Raw genomic sequence first — 20,193 nt, 5'->3', positions numbered from 1 at the left:
ATAAATATGAGTAAGTTTATAATTTACACTAAAGTGTGCAAAAAATGTCTGTGTATCTGTTTTCATCAACCGAAGGAAATCTAGTAGACTTCCTGTAGTTTTTCTTGAGGCTGCTGATTGGCTCATTTGTTTCTCTAACTCTTCTCATAAGCCTTCTCTCATCTAATTTTAAAATTGAGAATCTGTGCTTTCAGTGTTCTTAAGCAGCTAAAGAGTTGTCTGTTTCACACACACTGTGATATATTAAAGAAAAAAGAAAAAAGAAAGAAATCGATTTAAACCTGCAGCAGATGGTTCTTCAAACCGTGTTGAAGTGGCCTAGCTGTGGATCTGTTTTCTTTTTAAAACAAGATTTCTCGGCATCTACACATCATCTCTGGAAGCGTATTTGTATAATAATGGAACACATTACACTAGTGCCATCTATTGACTCTCATGTAGACTCACACTCACGTTCGCTCAACCCCCCCGTGCACGAGTCATCCCCTGTCAAGTTTGGAAAGTAATTCTATTAGGGTTGTGTACAGGCTAGTAGTGCCAGAGGCTACTGTTAAACCTTGACTTATTGCTTGTCAATTTTAGGCTCTGTAGCTGCAGGAGAGGCACCAGAATCTCCAACACTTCCTCTGGTCAGTCTTGCCGCCGTCATCCTTACAACCAGGACTGTACTATGACAAACATCTGCAGGAAGCAAGTGTTGCAGCCGCATATTCAGAGGAGAAACAGCGGGTTAAAGACAAAAAGGCCAAGAGCTACTTTTTTCTACCTGCTCGCTACCCTATGGTGACTTTCCTCTCCCTTTGACAAAGATCTCTTTGCGAAGACCACAATTTTTCCTGCATTTCCGCCGAGGAGTCGCTGAAAGAAACCATCTTTTTTCGGACACTGCTTTCGCGAAACAGGATCGGCAACGTGAAGTTTGAAGATCTTGCTTTCTTTCCTCTGTGGTAAACCAGTGGATACTCTCATTATGTCACTTCGGAGGCCCAGCGGCATGTATACAAAATGGGACGTGTGTACATTTTCTCTGGGTTACTGTACAGGTTCTGTAAAACTGATATGTCTCTGCCACTGGCTTTTCCCTGAAGGATGGGATTTTATCTGTGGTTTTCTGGGATGGGGAGACTAGAAGCACTTACAAAGGTAGTACCTGGAGAAGCGACAGTTTATTCAAGCTTGGTTCAAGACAACAAATGTCCCCCTTCTTGAGACTTCCTTTTGAGACCATCTGAAAAGTAAATTTAACAATTACTAACCCCCCCCCCAAAAAAAAAGAGTTGACCCTGATTGCTTCATGAAAAACTAGAATTTGGGACCTTTGTAACTTTGCCAGAATTTTTTTTCTCATGTATACACATTACATCACATGACATCAAATGATCAACAGAGATGCCATGGAACTAATCTGAACCAAAGGTATTGTGGCATTGTGGTGAGAAGACATGTGTGCGCCTATCGTGAGCTCCATTGTTAACAGCCAACTTGTGTCGACTGAATGATGTCTTGCCCTTTTTCCCTCATCCTTTCTCACCAAGTGCATAGGAAAGGCTCTCTAAGCAGTGTGACCCGCATTGTTGTACACTGTATGTATGAAATCCTCAGGTCCCAAATGAGCCTTAAGTCTTATGATTATTACCCATGTTGTTATTATTCAAGAGACAGTTTCAATTACATTGTCCTTTGTTCACGGAAACTTTTTGACTGAGCTATACTTTTATTTATGAAGAAATTAAGAGCGTGCTTTGGTCAGACCTTTTTTTCTTTTATTGCTCTTTAGATAATATTTTGGGGTAATTTGGGCTCAGTAACAACATGCCTTCTTCCTGTCTGCCATGATGAGGATTGTTAATACAGTACAAGTGAAAGTGATTAATGACTTTTCTAGCATAGCTTATTACAAAGTAGGGATGGTATTTTACTGTCATCTGCTATTTGGCATGACATTGATCTCCATATGTACTTGTTGCTTAGGATGTCCGGACGGATCAACCTGCTTTTAATAAACATAATATCATTTTCCTCATTCTCATCATTGATATTAAGAGGAGGCAACTGATTTAAAACGCTATTGTGGCTTCCTTTACCATTAAACCACAGAATTTAGGAATTTGGAGCAGATGCTGAAACAGACCATTGTAAATCAAAAATGTTTTTGTTTTGGTGGCAGGCCCCAACTCTGGTTACAGGTTGTAATGAGGACGCCATCTACACAGTTCCCAGTTGCGTTTTAAGATGAGAATGCTACAAAACAGGGCAGTGATTATTTCTAACCCCAATATGTGGAAAATTCAAAGAAGGCCTTCTTGGTGGTGATGTCTCCTGGGACACAAATAAGTTTATTCTGAGAATCATGAACAACAATTGATATAAAAGTTTGAGAAAAAAAAACAACATTCCACTAAAATGCATTTCTGATTAGGAAACATTAAAGAGGGCTTTTGGAAAGTAAACAGCGCGCATGTGGATATCTACCCTCATTCTCTCCTCCTGGTCCCTCACAACAAATCATTGCATTAAACCACACCAGATGAGTGACATACCACAGACTTAATATGAAAATATTTTTATCGAGTTCTCACACTCTGTTTGTGAAACACTATTTAGTTGAATCAGGGGTGTCAAATGTACTGCCTGCGGGCCAGTACTGGCCCACCGGGGATCCAATCCGGCCCGTGGAATAAATCTACAATTTGAAAAAGTACATAAAAATCATGAACTACTTTTTAAAATAAAAATGCAGCTCCTATATTGTGTGTTAGAGGTGGACTGTTTTAGTCAGTGTTAGCAACATGGCAAAACACTATTTAACTCAGAACGTACAGCAGATGGCAGCAATGTGACTTCCGGGTCGGTAGATAGCATTTTTGCCTATTGCTATAAATCTTCCTGTTTTTCCGACAGCCTCATTAGCAAGATGTCGATATCAAAAAAGAGAAAAGTTGATAGGGTTTTCCAAGAAAGATGGACTACTTCTTATTTGTTCTTTGAGGTCAATAAGAAACCGGTATGCTTGGTTTGGATGTGGCAAGTTTTGGTGCCACCGTGAGACTCGCCATGGAGAAAAATACAACAAAATACACAGAGAACTGAGAACACAGAACTGAAGCATAGTGGTGTTGAAATTGCACTTACTTTTCTTCATGACTCTCAGGTTGTTCGTTATGTATTTTTTGAAGGAACAGTTCATTGCATATAAAGATTTTTATAATTCAGCTATTCTCCTTTACACTAAAACCCAGGAAAAATTTGGATTGAGCGTTACTTCTTGGTAATTACGTTATCTGGCCCCCTTGACATCAAATTAGGTCAGAAGTGGGCATTTTACGGCTCGTGGGTCACATCCAGCGCCGTTTCTCTTTTTTCAATCCAGCCCACCAAACCATTTCCTTTATATATTTTAGTAAGTATTTTCAATCAATATTGAAACTCCTTACTTTTTCCTTTGGTTAAATTTGTAGTGATGATTGCATACGAAATTATGTCGGTACATTTACCGACATGATCATGGATATATATATACATACATATATATAAATATGTACATATATGATCATGAATGATGTTAGAGGTGAAGTAAAATGCCAAAAATTAATTTATTCAAATTTATTTTTTAAATGTATTACATTTATTTATTTAAAAATTTAAATATTTCAATTGCAATTTTCATTTTGTTCAATTTATTTGATACCTCGTTGGCCCGGGCATAAAAATTAAATAAGAAATAATTGCCCACCCCTGAATTAGGCAGTATATGGCCCCCGGACCAAAATGAGTTTGTCACCCCTGGGTAAAATGCTTCCTTTTACGATATTAATGGAAAAAGAAAGAGAGTCTGTGTATACATGTCATTCATGTAAAAAGCTTTTTCCTTGGCCCACCCCTTGTTTGTGATAAATCGCTGACAACAACTGTCCAGTATTTTCTATGTGACCTTGACGATTAATAGAATAAGCTGAGCTAAGAATCAAGCCCAAGACCAGAAATAGCTCACTTGACTATCAAAGCTTGCCAAAGAAATTCCATATTGTTAGTATTTAAACCACTGACATGCTTTTCACTATATATTTGCCTCTACTCACGGCATTGTTTTCATTCTTTGCACTTTTTGTTTTGTCTAATTGTTGTACTGAACAGTGTCATCGCTTCCTATTCTGGCCCAGTTGTTGCTTATTAACAAGACAAGCAAGTAGAAAGACACACTGTCTTACTGGATTCGAAAAAATGTTGCGAAGAAACGCTGCCCCAATAATTTCATCGATGTGTGAGGACACGTCATCGCTGTCGGGTGCTGTCTTCATAGGTAAGAGGACAGCAATGCTTTGCAAGAAATGGGGACAGTATTTATTTTCAACGGTGAATTTGTCACAGCACCAATTGGGTTAGTAGAGCACCTACTTCAGTTAAGTAATTTAGGGGAACATGTGAGGACCTTTTCGTTGAAAAGTTTTCTCTTTGTATACCTTTATCTTAGAAGGCAAACTGAGAAACAGCTCCAATGTTAAGGTCATTTGTTCTTATAACCACTCAGCAGGCGACACGGTGCACAGTGATTAGACCGCACATCAAGACGGCGGTCCCATGGGGGTCCTTTCCGCGTGTTCTCCCCTGTGTCTGCGTGGGTTTCCTTTGGGTTCTGCAGCTTTTAAGACTATATGTAACTTGTGAACCAGAGCCATACAGAGTAGTTATATCTCAGATCCTACCATTTTCATAGGATGCATGGGTATCAACTTACTGACAAAACATTTAAGTTACTCATTCGGGGTGTGAAATTGGGCAAGTAAAATTTCACACACTTTTATCTCAGGGTCTTTGTTTGTGGAGTTTGCATGTCCTTTCCTTGTGTTTGTGGATTTCCTCCAGGTTCTCTAGTTCCCTCCCGCAGTCTAAAAACATGCCTTAGGTTTATTGGAGGCTCTAAATTGCTCAGATGTATGAATGAGAGCGTGAGCGGTTGCATGTGTGGTCATGTGATCGACGCATCTGGTCCGTGGTGAACGCCACTTCCAACCCAATGACAGCTGGAATAGGCTCCAGCACTCAACAACACTGAGTGCATGACGAGCCATACGGATAATAAATGAATAAATGAATGAACCATATGGCATGTAAGTAATTAAAACCTTATTTTGTGCTCAATGTTTTATGATTGTTGGGATGCACTATGGACAACACATTATACATGTATACCAGTAGCAATAAGATAGATGAGTTGAAGAGGCCTTGCCTTCTTGCGTCCTTTTTTTTTTTATTATTATTATTTATTCATTTCAGAAGAATGCACTTGTACAGCAAAGACACAGCACCGAGCAAAGGAGAGCAGTAGCGCAGAAGTGATGGAGCAGGAATGGGGTTTGTACAGAGGAGAGGACTGGGTGTAGAGGCCAAACGTCTCAAACACATCCTATTCAGCACAGGAGGAAGAGAAGGAAGTTTCGACAAAACTGGCTAATCGGAAAAAGATTTGGATCATTTTGTCCGTCACTGAGGCTTCATGAGATGGAGTTCAGCTGAGTATGATGTTGTGGCAAATGTCCTTAATTTCAGGTATCTGGTGCCCCCTAGAGTACATTGTTCCATGACCATGAACTACTTCACACAATCCACCAAACAGCACCAAATATACAGTACAAGGGTCCGCCAGGATGCTTTTTTACTTTTTTTTTTTTTCATTTTTTAATTATATTTTTGGTTTATTATATATTTTTTTTTTTTTGTTGTTTTGTTTTGTTTTGCTTGTTTTATTTCGACACTCTCATTAGTTGACCATCACTTTAAATGACTAGGAACCAAAATGGGAAAATCACAACAGCAGTTACACTACACATGTAAAATTTAGTCTAATAGCTCAGTAATACCTTAATAAACCTGACATGCCAGTTTCTAATACTGTTTTTAATTGATCATTGATAATTTTTTTCAAATTATTTTTACTGCTGGACAAAAAAAAAAAAAAAAATGTGAAAAAGAAAACTTCCGATCGAAGGTACACCTCGCCATGTCAAGTTTTGTTCAACGCACTCTGGCACTTCAGTAGTGAAAACTATCTAGTTTGTACAAAGAAAGCTAAAGTATTTCATACAAAAAAATCAAGAGTTCACACAATGACAGTTACCTTCATTGGCATATTGCAATTCGCAACGTTCATGTATCGATCACACAAAATGAATGCTCAAACTATCCAATACGCGTAACAATGCACTTCGCCTGATGGAGGGTGGGACAGGCTCTGATGCATAGTAGTACCTTTTCAGCAGTACAGGGTGTCTCGAAGATAAAGAAAACATTTTTTTTCTTCTCTTTTTGTATAAAACGCAGAAAAAAAGCTCAGTCCCCACAGCATAATGTGGACAGTCCTGTATTGTTTTCTTTCACAGAGAAGGCTATGGTATTTCCTCAGGAAAACTAGAAATATACAGAGAACATCATTAGTGGCCTAGATGAGATATATGTTGTGAATGATGAAGACACCACTGCAATGACTGAACCGTAGCACTGAAAAACTACACCGTCTGCTTGATATGTCCCTCTTTATTTTGATGAATACTCCTCATTTCCTGCCTGAAAGCTTAATTTCCTGTTTTAGATGTCACAACTCAGATTTTATTTGAGATTTTCTGGGGATATCTGCCTCTGTTATGATCCGGCACGTCACCCTGGATATCATCATCCATTATTCTTATATCTTCTATTACTCAATTACAGTCCAATAATGCAAGAAACTATCATGCAAACAGAAACTGAAATACTATTCTTACCGACGCAGCCCGTTTGGCGACTTGAGCAATTGGTGAGAGCCTATTCTACAACTAGACAAGGTGGTATTATATTCAGTGGACGACTGAAAGAATATCTCATTCTGCTCATTCTGGAACATTAGCATGCTCAACAACAAGACTCATCTCCATTTTGATGAACAAAACAACAGATGCACCGTGTGGTTGTTACTCCTCTTATCCAGAAGCGAGAATTAGCACTATGGCAAAAAAAAAAAAAAAAAAGGAAAAATAGTGTTTCTCACATGTGATAAAAGAAATCATTTTACAGAAGTGAAATATTATTCAGCCTTTGGTCCTTTAAATGCTTCACCAATGGGCTCGGTCGGTGTGTGACTGTTTCTATCCACCAGTGTTTGTTTGAGATATCGGGGTTATTAAAGGCTACTCTTAATTTGACTGGTAACACACTGGAATGAAACTAAACATAGGATTAGTTCTGCTCTCACTGATGCTGTAACAGTAATGGAGCTACATGCCATTGGTTATATAATTTATCAACAAAGTATGAGTGGAGGAATGTTTAGAAGCCAGGTGTTTGTGTGGTATTCTGCCTTTTGTGTAGCAGTCAAAGGTGACTTTAGGCCACTGACGCATACAGTGGGCTATATGTACCAGTGAGACACCTAACTTTGAATTCCTCAGTTTAAAAGAATAGAATGGCACAGGTTATTTCAAGATGTGGCACTTCATCCATCAAGACAGATTGCACAAGTCATTTCAGATATTTGAAATTTAGTTGCGTGTTGAAAAACACGGAATGTTGTTTTCTGCAGCACATGTTGGGACAAAAGTGACTTCACACAGGTCAGTAAAAGCTTAAATCAAATTGAAACCGAAAGACTTTTGGATCGGAACTGTGACTGTGTAGACGCATGTTAAAATGGATGGGACTTCAACAGCGTGTCACCGGCATGGCGGGAAAAAAATGAGGGACAATTTCACATCTCGTCCAAAGGGGGGCACTCTCATCTTGCGAAGTCAAGACTGCAGGTACAAAAGAAGAGATAGTCATCCACAAATCCCCCAACCTCATGGGATATGCCGAGGTTAAATTCTGGCCACATTTTATCTTAAAGAGGCAAGATGGCACCTGTACCTCAGATGTACTGTTGCGATCTTCAGTGGATGATTCTGTTTCCCTGACAACGACCGCCTTGGTCACTTGCATGTCTGGATGCTGCTGCTTAGCTTCTTGAATTGCAATAGCCAATGCCTGCAAGGAAAGACATGCTTATTAGAAATGGTTGAGTAATTATGTACAGGACATTTCCTGATTATTTCTTTATCACCTCAAGCCACTAAAAGATAGAAAATTCTTAAACTGACCTTTACAAACGTATATCCCCACAACACTGTCCAAGAGGCTAATACCAATATGTTAGCATTTGAATTTTTCAAAATTTCACTTTAACTCAAACGTATGCATTTATTCACGGTCAAATTAATGACATTAAAACAGAATAACAACCAAATAACCGTAATAGGATTATTTTGAACTTGATGCCATTTCCTTTTTTTTTCTGAAGCTCAGACAAAGACAACCTAAAATCACAATATGCAGCAATAATATGAAATGCTGTGGGCTTCTCATACCCTCTCCTCATCTGGAAATGTTAATGTGGCTTTATCAAGGGACGTTTTATTTCCATTTTTACCTTCTAATTTATGCTTTAATGTCTATTATCCAGTCGGAAAATCAGCCCAGTCGCATTGCAGTGAAACCAACCGTCTTTCCTTGAAGATGCATTGCCAGATTTTGGAGTACGTGTTTCAAAGAGAGGCAGCGCAGCTAGACCTCACAAAGATGTGTTGCGGAGGCAGAGACATCTTTGAACTTGAGTCTCAGAATTTAAGCTGGCTATCATCCACTAGATCATTTGATATAGATCTCGATTTATTTTAAAAAACCAGGATGCCAAAAGACATTGTAAATATAATTTTTTTTTTTTTTAATTCTTCTATTCATCCATTATCCTAGCACTCAGGGTCACAGGGATCCTAGAGCTTATATCAGCTATAACATTCACTCTCATTCAGGCGTCTGGCCAATTTAGTGTCTCCAATGAACCAAGTCCATGTTTTTGGACTGTAGAAAGAACCTGTAAGGAACCTCACACGAACAATGAAAGAACATGCATAATCCCTTCTTGCTGTGAGGCTGGAGCACTAACCACTGCACTACTCCCATTCTTCTGTTTCTATATTTTTGCAATTCACTGCTAAAAGGATAAAATGACTTACCAAATTTTAAATACAGAGACTACAGTTAAAATCAAAATGTGTGTAAATCTTTAATTGCTGATGTACATGCTGCAAATGAGAGACTTAAACACTGAGAATATGTTTTGCCAGTAAAATAAGACACCCTTACTCCATATGGAGTTTATAGGATCTGAGATTTAACTCTTTTGTATTTCAAACATTAAGTTATGTATAAGCTGTTTTATTTAGCATTTTTCATCTTCCTCCATTTTAAGAGTGTTTGGATACGAAATGCCAATTGTTCTCTGTTGCTGTGGAGATGACAAAAAAGGCTCACAGAAAACTGTTAGTTTAGTTTCTGCTGTTATGTGGGTTCCACCGAGTTAGTGCCATTGGGAGAGACTGTGAAGGGACTGCAGTTTTACAATGTTAAAAATTAGGAATAGGCACTTCCACAGAAACCATACCAAGGGAAAGGTCTATTCCAGCATTGTAAACATAAACACATACATTCTCACACACACACACACACACACACATTCTCTCTCTCTCTCTCACACACACACACACACACACACACACACACACACACACACACACACACACACACACACACACACACACACACACACACACACACACACAGTGAGAAATGGGTCCATTAACTACTTCGGCTGACTGTGGAAAACACGGAATAGTTCATTATGTGTTCTAACGATCTGCTCTCCTGTTCAAGTGAAGAATATCTGGAGCTGCTATGGGTGTCCTATTGGAGATGAGGCTGTGCAAAACCTTACGCAGTGCAGATGAAAGAACATGTTCTTCTGTGCACTGACTTATTTCGAAACAATCTCTGTCTTACCTGCTCCTGGTCTACGTCATCATCTCCAGTGATTATAATCCTCTTCTCAATCCTAGTCTCTGAATAGCCTCCTTTCACTGTCTGCAATACATAGCAACTTATCATGCATCACCCTCAACTGACTGTATTTATACAAAGCATTACTTAAAAGGGTCCTTTGTATCATTATTATACACTTAATTGTTTATATTTGTTCTACTTATCTACCTTTGTGACATGCGTGGTAGCTGAAGTAACATTTTCAGTGACAAGGATGGGCGACCCTGATGCCTCTCTTCCCAGACTGCCCATGTGTACCTGAGAATATAAAGTGAGCATCATTTTAACATGTATACATACATTTAAGAATATTAGGGGTTATAATCAGAAGCAACGTATTTTATCTTAATATCCAGTTTGCAAGATTGTGCGGCGGGATGAGTTAAAATAGAGGTGCTATGGAGTCCCCCTGTTTGTACTCACGGGGGATACACTTGATGAGTAAGAAACTTCACTTAGTCCACTGAGACCATGATCCTGAAACAAGAGGTTGAGTTATTCATAATTTAAGTTTTAATCTTTTCTACTTAAATGATGACATCTGAAAAACAGACTTAAAATGACATATCGATTGTAATATGCTGTTCATGTTTACCTCCAAATTAAATGACTTTTGTATTTGCAGTGTTAGGGGTTTACCTGATCTGTGAATTCCACAATAGTTGTAGTGACCTCTGACCCATTAGGCTGAGTCTCTGTCCTGACATCTGTCTTTCTTACTGTCGGAGTGGCTATAACATCACTGGCTTCCCTGCTCAGTGGTGGGACAGTGATAATGCGACTGGGTTCCCGGTGTGGTTGCTCTCTGTCCAATGATGACGATACTGGCACTGACCTCTTTGGTTTTTTGGGCACTGCAGGCTTGATGGGGGAAACAAAAATGTATTATTCAGGATTTATGACCTTGAATTTCTGATCACGTAGAGAAAAAAAAGGCTTAAAAGCCAGAACATATAATTGGAAGGGCCTCCAAAATCAAAATATTTGATTTCACGCTTCTGAAACAAAAGAAGCAAAAGAAAATTTGTAGCAAATGGAAAAAAAAATTGACGGTAATGTCAAACCCAGATGGACGACATGTTATTCAAATGAAAAACGGAAGGTGTTATAATCATCATGATTCTTCTGTTCGGCTTAGAAGAGAGCATTAAAATCCGGACACATTGTCCATCTGTCCAGCTCATAACCAGACTTAAGCTCTGACTTTGCCTTCATCGGGTTTCAGATTTAGAGACTCTTATAAACATTTATTTTGTGCAACCTTATTCTTATTTAAGCAATTAACTGTCAGACAAATGCTAGTAGGGGGACAAAAAACAAACACGATGAAATGCATGAGAAACGCAGCTGGGATTACACGTTTTGTGTCAATGATTTTTTTGCTGTTCACATTTCATTTCACGCCATCCAACAAGTGCTGGGAAAACTGCTTTGAGTCATCAACAGCTTGTTTGTAATCAAACTGTGTCAGAGACTTGGGTAGCGCTTAGGTCTACATTGCGGCTAAACTGAGTGTTGTGTGTTGCGTAAAAGACGACCGGAGATATTGGAGTAGCACTTAGTTATTTTACTGAAGAGCAGGGCACAGGTGATGATAGCAATTCGTACCAATAGACATGAGCCTGCCTACAGAGAGTCTGCGCATGTGCAGATTGCAAGTAAACATATATGGTTAATTGTTCAATATCACTATGTCCACAGTCAATATTCTACACTGAGGAAGGATACACTCTAAACTAGTCTTGACAAAACAGTTGTCTGCACCATCTGCTAAGGTCCTCGGTCATACAGGTCATGATTCTCTTTGTGAAGGGAGACATTTGCTAGTTTCTGGTATATTGTCTAAGAATGGGTCTTGGACCTGATCTTGGTTGAATGGGTTTGTCTTGCATGTAGTTTATGTGCGTCTAGTGAAATGCATGGCGAGAACAAAAACAAACATTTCATCTACAATCTGCAGTGAATTATATGAGTGGATGTGAGTTGTGTAAGAATCTAACATTTTTTACAATATATTACTCCTTTGAAAGCTCAATTTTCTTTGCAAATTCGTGTTTAAATAGTTAGATTGTAGGTAATTGAGCCACCTAGTTGCAGGAAAAGAAATGAACCGGTCACAGAAAGATAGAAATGGAAATTATTGCATTTTGATCTTATTCTTGTTTTCCTTTCGGCTTTTCCCTTCAGGGGTCGCCACAGCGAAATAACCTTCTCCATCTAACCCTATTCTCTGTATCCTCCTCTTTCATGCCAACTGCCTTCATATCCTCTCTCTCTCTACGTCCATAAATCTTCTCTTTGGTCTTCCTCAAGACTTCTGATTCCAGCATCCGCCTACCAATATATTCACTATCCCTCCTCTGTACATGACCGAGCAATCTCAGTCTGGCTTCTCTGACCTTCTCTCCAAAACATCTAACATGTGCTAATTGTTGCATTTTAATCGTATTTCAATTTTTGACGTCAGACAAAACATTTGTAAGGTTGTTTGAGGAATGAATCAATACGCTGGGAGTGAAGTTACTCTTCAAAATCAGTTTACAACACAGACCAATAGATGACTGCAGAAAACACATTAGTGTCTCTTTTTGTCATGACACACTTTACTTCCCTTCTATCTTCATGAAGCTGCTGCGTTTGTTTTGACATTGTATTTCTGGATGGCAGTTGATAATTCTCAAGAGCTGAGACAATCTGCAGTGCCTCCGGTAAGCCCTTATCTGCTAATGCGGAAAACTGAGCGGGCTACAGTCCACAGCGATCCATCTCGTCTGTGAATTGGTTGATTTATCCAATACAGACTTTGCAATTTTGCTGAATTCGAGCCCCAACGTGGTCAAGTTTGACTGTTGACACTCTGCTCGCTTGTATTAGCAATGCTCTTGTCTTCCACAGTTAAGTTAACATTAGCTACCTTTGTGTTGTACAACGCTAATATTATCGACTTGCATGCTAGCTCCAACATGTTTAGCATTGAGGCGGTGACAAATGGTGGAGGTGCACTTGTAATTCAAATGATCTCTTTCCACATTTAGTACAAGGAACAGCATTTTTACTATACTTTCATCTGCAAAAATGCCTCATATCCAAATTTCCCTTCAACAAACAGAGTTTCACTTGCCTTGTCCACTGTGCTAATCACATTGTGCGTCAGTGTAGTCATCATTTTCCATGATGCAAATTGCAATTATGCTAACAGTATTTTTTGAAACATGTTTTTTCTCTGCGATTAATTTAAAGCAGGGGTGTCAAACTCATTTCTCATGGCGGGCCACATACGGCCTAGGTAGATGTCAAGTGGGCCAGACCATTAAAATGATAGCATACTCAGCAATAAATAACCAAAATATCATGTCTTTCCTCTGTTTTGGTGTAAAGAAGTACAAGGACATTAGGAAAATCTTGGAATTTAATGAATAATCCTTTTACAAAACATTTCATGAAACACCTCATATTTCCTTAGACCAAAAAGTGCAATTTACTTTTATCATTCACATGTATGCATTGCAATCATGTGATCATGCGATCCCACTGATTGTACAAAGGCACAAAACTTTAACAAGTAATTGGTATTGAAAAATATAGTAATGCACTTTAACATCAAATGAGACTTATGAAGAAAGGGATTTTTAAACCATTTACACATGTGTATATAAAATCTAAATGGAATCCCTGCCTACACCTTACAAACTAAAAAGGGTGCTATTAAATGTGTAAGGATGAGAGTATTCACTTGTCCTATAAATGTGTAAACTTCATCCATGAAACATGCATACTCATACAATACATACTGAAAATGTATGGAGTTGCATGAACAGTAGAATTCCACCATACTTTTGAGTAGTGAAGCTGGTGGCTAACATTAAATTGCACACTTTCGCTAGCAATTAGCTTGCTGGCTTTTACCGCTGCATCACTGATTTCTCGGCTATGGGTGAAAGTGGATGCTGTTTCCTCAGACCCGCCAGCAATTCGTCGATCTTATCTCTGCTCAGTTGTCTTTGCAAGCTGTCATACTTTTCGCTGTGATGAGTCTCATAGTGGCGCCGTATATTATATTCCTTGAATACCGAAACTTGTTGCAAACACGCCAAGCACAAAGGTTACCCGTGCGTCTCCGTAAATAATAGGACGTAGTCCATTTTTCTTTGAAAATTCTACACTCTTTAACTACTTTTCTCTGTTTTGATAACAACATTTTGGCTAATGAGGGTGTAGCGGGGAGGTGAAGAACAGGGTAGAAAAAAACGTCATAACAAGCAGCAGGAGGTGCATTGATAGCGTCTGCTGATTGGTCCGTCTGATGATGCGCATTGTCTTCTTCTCTGACCAAAATAGTGCACACCCTCGCGGAAAATTTTCGAATTGCATTTAATTAAAAAAAATAATTCCTTGTCTTTTATGCATTTTTTCACTTTCAAATTATCCTGCGGACCTGATCGAACCCCTTTGCGGGCCAGTTCCGGCCCGCGGGCCGTATGTTTGACACCCCTGATTTAAAGGGTTAAAGTCTCAGCCCCCCCCTAGAAACCACTGGAATTGTGGGCCACCATGGACAGTGGGCAGTCTCCTAATGCAACCCTTCTGCCACAACATCTAGGGAGCACAGCACGAGTGTTCAGTATATATTAGCTAAAAGACAAGTTCTTTTATTAAAAACACAAATATGTTGTTTTGCTGAAAATGTTGATGACATCAGTTCAAAAACCCCACTAGAGAGCATTCAATGTAGGAAGAAACAAGAGGAACATCTTTTGAGAGACTGCAAGAGAAGATACTTCTCCGGTTAGTTGCTGTGAACATACCTTTTGGATAGCAGATTGATGGTCTACCTGAACGTCAGACCGTTTAACATCTGGTCGGGCTTCTTCGGTCTGGAACTGTTTGGCCGGGGGGCTGCTGCTGGCTCCTCTGGACAGTAATGGAGGAGAAGGTTCAGAGGGGCCTTGTTGCGGTAGGAAGTCAATTCCAAGGCACAGACCCCCATCAGGTGATAGGTCCCTTTCTCCCAGCTCAGACATTCCCCTGGAGAACTCCTCCATACCGGTCTGGAGGTCGGTGAGGACGGTGAAATCTACTTCAGCCTCCAAGCTGGATGTGGAGCTGACTGTGATGCTGGAACATTTGCGTTCAATGCCAAGGTGTGTCTCCTTCAGGTACAGGCTCTCGTGGTCCTGATCATCTTCTGAGACTGAGCCTAGGCGTCTCTCCCATGGTTCTTGCTGCAAAGTAGAGTCATGACCACTTTTAGTATGTTTTAATTATTGCGCCTTCATATGATATAAATAGCGATAAATCAAGTTGCTTTAAGAGACTCTATGAAACAAACTAAAAAGGGCTTATTACAGCATTACTGACAAAAATTACAATCGTCCATCATTACCATCCTTATTTATAGGTTAGTTTAACCCATTGGATTAGCGATGGACTCATTAATGCCATCTTTGATATTCAGAAAACAACTTGTGTACTCTTTTGGAGTAGGGAAAAATACTGATTACTAAATACTGAATACTGATAGCACTCACCAAGGCTTCATTTAGGGGCTCCTCATGTATAGCAGGTGCTGGAGGTGTGTCCTATTCAAAAAGAAAAGGACACATATTTGACATTAGCAATTACTTCATATAATTGCTACTTTTAATTTCTCAAGTGACACCCATGAGCAATAACTCCCATTAATAGCTTCAGCATGTGACTGTTTAAGAAACAAGACAAGTTAAGAAGGATTTCTCTTTCACTAAACCTCACACAGCTGATAAAAGCATTAATTTTCCCATTTAGAGAAACCAAGTTGCCGATGCTTTCTGCTTTCATGCAAATATTTTTTTGTCCCAGACAGTGTTCGATGTATTATTATTTGCAAATGGAGACAATTAATACATCCATCACATTCTAGATTTAATGCTGAAATACATTTTCAACTGAAACTTCTCCAGTGATTTAAAGCTAAAAGCTACTTACAGAGGCATGCGAGAAGGATACATTTTAAAAGGCTGACATAATTGAAAATGACCACTACTGCAATTGTAATGCCATGCACTGAAAGGTTAGAGTTTGAATATCCCTTTCAGGAAAATAAGGTGAAAATGTCTAAAAACCCTACAATACTTTGGCAACTCTGCAGCCTGTTACAACATTTAATTGCCTTTTCCATTCTGTGCCTTTGCTACAGGGGTGCCAAGACAGAGCGTGGGATTCAAGTGTCTTTCTCATCCATCCACAAAATTGTATTCAAATTATGTGGAAACGCTTTATTTTTAAGAAAAAGAGTGGAAAGGTCTAATGCTCCTTGCAACAGTAACCACCCTTTGAATGTGAGGATGTTGGAAGGAGAGACCTGTTTTTAATGTTAGACGTTAAGGGAGGGAGGGACGGGAGCCTTAGGTTTCTGAAATGGTCAAGCAGATGTCAAGCTTCGTGGAGGGAACAAGAGGGGAACGCAAAAAGCTTGATGGTCTCTGGACGTGAATAAAGTTGGTCAATGATGCGATGCAGGGGAGCAAAAATTTTTGCTTTTTCATACTCAGCCGCATGACTTCTGAAGTGAATGTGTGTGTGTGTGTGTGTGAGAAAGAGAGTGAGAGAGAGAAAGAGAGAGAGAGAGAGAGAGAGAGAGATTCTTATTTTCTCTTTTTAGATGGTAAAAAGAAACAAGATTTGCATGACATTGTTGGAAGCTCATGCAATGTTCTACTTTCCAATGAGAGATAAACAGGGTTAGGGGGCAGGTGGTTTACCGCTTGCTTCCGCTTGCTTGTTTCTTGGCTGAGCGTCTTGCAGTGGATGTGGCTGGTGTCGGAGCTTCTCTGTCTGTCGTCGGACCACTGCTTTTTCAGAGGGAGAGTTCGGGGAGGGGCTGACTGGAAGTTACAGCTATAAAGGAGATGCTCCTTTAGCTCCGTGTTGTTTTGAAAAAGATCTTCATGTTTCATGTCAGCTGTGGTCCTCTGACCGTGTCTTTTTGTTTCGCTCCGATCTCTAAAATCTCTGTATCCAGGCAACCCGCACTTAATCTGCTGAGATAGCTGGTGATATGAAGTCGCGGGTTCACCGTGGTATTTGTTGATGGCCGGGTTTTCTTTGACCATACCTGAGGCAGATGGCGACGTAATGTCGTCATCCACTCGTCTCCCTGTCTCACAGGATTTGCCTTTTGATTTTGTCATCTTTGCAGCCTCCGCCTCACCTCTGTTGGACTGACTTTTCAGAGCCTGACAGTTCAAGACACCTTTGTTCTCTTTCAAAGACTTCTTTGATCTCTGTGGCTTCAGGGGAACGATTTTGGTAACTTCAGAGTGCGAGTTCCCAATTTGGTTGCAATCTTTTGCACCCTCGGTGCTGGGATCTTTTGTTTTCCATGTCTCACAAGGCTCGCTGTCACTGACAGCTCTGACCCCATTACGCTTTGATAGAAAATCCTCAGCAACTGGACTCTCAAAGCTCTTTGGTTTATCGTCATGATCGCTTTGCCGGCAATGCCTTGCCTTCCTGCTGTTAGACGCATTGTTGTGTTTGTCATTTAAGTGATCATATCCATTTTCATGAATGGAATTCCTCGGGAACACGCCACCACGGGGCTCATTAGATGCCTCTGTTTCATCCATTTGGTCGATTTCTGAATGTCCCGTCGCTGCATACTGTGTATCCTGATTTGTTGTAGTTTCAGTTTGCAAAGGCTGCCAAGGTGTATGAATATTGAAAATGCCTCTACCCATACAATACGTCTCACTCTTTTCCTCTTTTGAGCATTTATCCAGAGTTTCTGCAAAAGCATCTTGCTTGTCAAGCATTTTGGCATCACCAGTCGCCTATGTTGACATAGAGTAAACAGTTGCATTAGCTAACTAGATACACTCCTCTTATCATTGTCACGCTACATTACAACTATAAAAGCACAGCAAGAAAAGGCACTGGGAGGTCCATCAGTCAGCAAACATTGATGCATATTTTCATGATTTTAGGTTTCGAGAAATGAATGTGTCATTTCCTGTTTTGGCTTAGTGCTCAGAGAAGTGAAGGAAGACGCAGGACAAGATGTGCCTTGCCCACAGTTTTCGAGTTTATGTGAATGTTACGGTTGATAGGCAGAGAAAAGTAAGTACAGTAGCTCAGGAATAGAATCTTACTGGTTTCCGCTCTGGGGTTCCTCCAGGAGGAGTAGCTGCCGAGAGACGTTTCTCCCTCTGGCCCATCTTGCTATTGGGCTGCCTCAAAGCCCTCTTCAGCTCATTGATGCTGGCCTGATGCTTCTGTAGCACATCTTCTGACTTATCCAAGAACTGCTGCTTACACAGGGCATGGAAAATCAAAGATACAATAGTTTAGAAGTGACATCAATTTTGCTATGTAAGTCTACCCTTGCTGTGGGATTAGGATGAATCAAAAGCTGCCTAACGTAATTATGAGGCGTAAACTCAAATGTAGAATCATATACAAATTCCATTGTCCTCATTCAGCATGCCAATGTCATAAAATGGAAATAATCCAAATGTAGAAGTCCCTTCATAATTTCCCAGTTCTATTATCCCTAAACAACATCAATCTAGCTAGATGTATTTTATGTGTTCATGGTTTATTAGCTCTTTTGATCAAGGGTTGTTAGCAGCATCTTTTTTTTTACTTGATTATAAAATGTGATTTTTCCACCGTTGCGCAAATTATTTAACAGCTCCATATAATATGTCGCTTTTTTGTTTACCTAATAAAGTAAGATAAAAGATGGAAGTCGAGAAAAAAGAAGAATGAGAAGTAAATATTACACATACTTGTTCCTTAGTGGACGGGCAGAGGGTAAAAATCATTAACAGGAAATAGCTTTTAACCATATTTCATTATGAGATAGTAGTAAAAGTGTAGTGTGAAAAAGTATGTCATTTTATTTGATTGAATTATTTTGTTTCTCTCCACTGCTGTCAATAGAATCATGTCATTGAATCTGCTTAAAGAGATAAATGTGTTGCTGCTTTTTTAAACAAAAAATGATAATACATCATGATAAATGATCGGAAATTTACAATCGGGGTCTTACAGTAGATATACAAAAAGTGGTTATCTCAAGTTCTCGTCTAAATGTTTGAACACAAGTAATGCTGCTATTGGCGGCATCTTAACGGTAAAGTAAGTGACATGAACATTGGGAAACACAGCATTCCTGGTGATGGCGAGACAATACTGACGGCACAATACTGAAAATAGAAGACGAGCAGTACCTCCTGTTTTGGCCGTGGCGTGGCCACATCCTTGTCCAACAGATGAGGGCGCCCAAGGTGGGGCAAGATGAAGTGAAGGGGTTTGAGCAAAGCAGGCAGTTGAAAGTTTTGTTGAGGATGGGTGGGTGGGGTTGGGGAGAGGAGTGGAAAGCAGATGCATGCAGAGACAAAGAGTGCTGCAGGTGAGCTAAAGAGGCAGGCAGCCAGATGGATAGACAAACAGAAACAGTCGACTGACGGGGCTTGGTGCTAAGTTTTGGGGCTCTAAGGTTAAGTTTTTAGAACAAATAAGTATTTCTTTGGTGAGGGAAATGGTCTTTGTCTAAAAAAGTTGCAGAACACATTATCAAACCATTCATGGACAGAATCCTCAGTACAAATTGCAATGACAGTATTTCTTCCATTGATTAATGACACACGAAACAACATATACGCAGCATTGCAAAAACTACATACAAACAAATACTAATTGACATGCAAAAAAAGGACCCAATTTTGCACACATGTAATGCCCCATTTAAATAAAGAATTTAACTAAATTGGCATGTCAGCTCCTTTACAGTGGAAGATCCATGAATCACTGTAGGTAGCAGACTGGCTGACTGAGCGGAACATCGTCAAAAGCGCTCAAGGGTCATCTTTTTATACTGCTTATATCAATCAATCACCGATTTCATACGGGGATACCGTTAATGATACGTGCTCTTGAATGTGTTTTTACATTCTAAATGAGAGTGATGGTAATTAAATACCCAGGAAGGAAATCTAATATCAATTTCCACAGAATACATTTCCCAGTGACTTGATTGAGCAATGGGAGAGAAGAATCTGAATAAATGAATATTAAGCATTCATCTCAAGATCCATTCATGCAGTTTCCATGGATAATATTCATGGAAATCATGGCATGAATAGAAATATCATTTCCTCTTGAGGCAAACAATCACATAAAGGACAGGTTGTATAAACACAGCATACAGTGCATGACCTACAAGAACCAAAACCACATAGACAGAAGTGCCCGTGGCCAAAATACCTCTGGTTTTGAGTCTACAGGCGAGCCTGCCTCCTCACTCTGCAGTGGAGGACAGGGTGGAGG

The 20,193-nt window shown here is 39.6% G+C and overlaps 2 protein-coding genes across 6 annotated transcripts in view; one reads left to right on the top strand and one right to left on the bottom strand.

Moving 5' to 3' along the window:
- The window catches only part of cntn3a.1 (contactin 3a, tandem duplicate 1), a 75,136-nt gene extending 73,118 nt beyond the window's left edge, over positions 1–2,018 (top strand). For both annotated transcript variants that reach the window (XM_086141458.1, XM_086141457.1), the window contains exon 23: positions 583–2,018. In XM_086141458.1, the coding sequence (XP_085997584.1) occupies positions 583–674 (92 nt within the window). In that variant the 3' untranslated portion in view covers positions 675–2,018. The remainder of the gene's footprint in view (positions 1–582) is intronic.
- A 3,221-nt stretch (positions 2,019–5,239) lies between these two features.
- Positions 5,240–20,193, bottom strand: part of LOC147214188 (band 4.1-like protein 1) — a 43,129-nt gene continuing 28,175 nt past the window's right edge. For 2 of the 4 annotated variants that reach the window (XM_086141473.1, XM_086141470.1), the window contains exons 13-23: positions 20,131–20,169; positions 19,095–19,124; positions 18,012–18,167; positions 15,411–15,461; positions 14,688–15,104; positions 10,522–10,743; positions 10,306–10,359; positions 10,051–10,140; positions 9,844–9,924; positions 7,876–7,992; positions 5,240–7,763 (exon numbers count right to left, since the gene is read on the bottom strand). In XM_086141473.1, the coding sequence (XP_085997599.1) occupies positions 7,758–7,763; positions 7,876–7,992; positions 9,844–9,924; positions 10,051–10,140; positions 10,306–10,359; positions 10,522–10,743; positions 14,688–15,104; positions 15,411–15,461; positions 18,012–18,167; positions 19,095–19,124; positions 20,131–20,169 (1,263 nt within the window). In that variant the 3' untranslated portion in view covers positions 5,240–7,757. The remainder of the gene's footprint in view (positions 7,764–7,875; positions 7,993–9,843; positions 9,925–10,050; positions 10,141–10,305; positions 10,360–10,521; positions 10,744–14,687; positions 15,105–15,410; positions 15,462–18,011; positions 18,168–19,094; positions 19,125–20,130; positions 20,170–20,193) is intronic. The other 2 variants (XM_086141471.1, XM_086141472.1) reach the window with 2 other exon arrangements.

Source organism: Fistularia commersonii, chromosome 34, assembly GCF_037954325.1.
Source record: "Fistularia commersonii isolate RoL2024-O1a breed Wild chromosome 34, RoL_Fcom_v1.0, whole genome shotgun sequence".
Classification (NCBI taxonomy): Eukaryota; Metazoa; Chordata; class Actinopteri; order Syngnathiformes; family Fistulariidae; genus Fistularia; species Fistularia commersonii.
The sequence above is the reverse complement of the archived record's forward strand: the minus strand, read 5'-3'. Positions and strand labels throughout refer to the sequence as shown.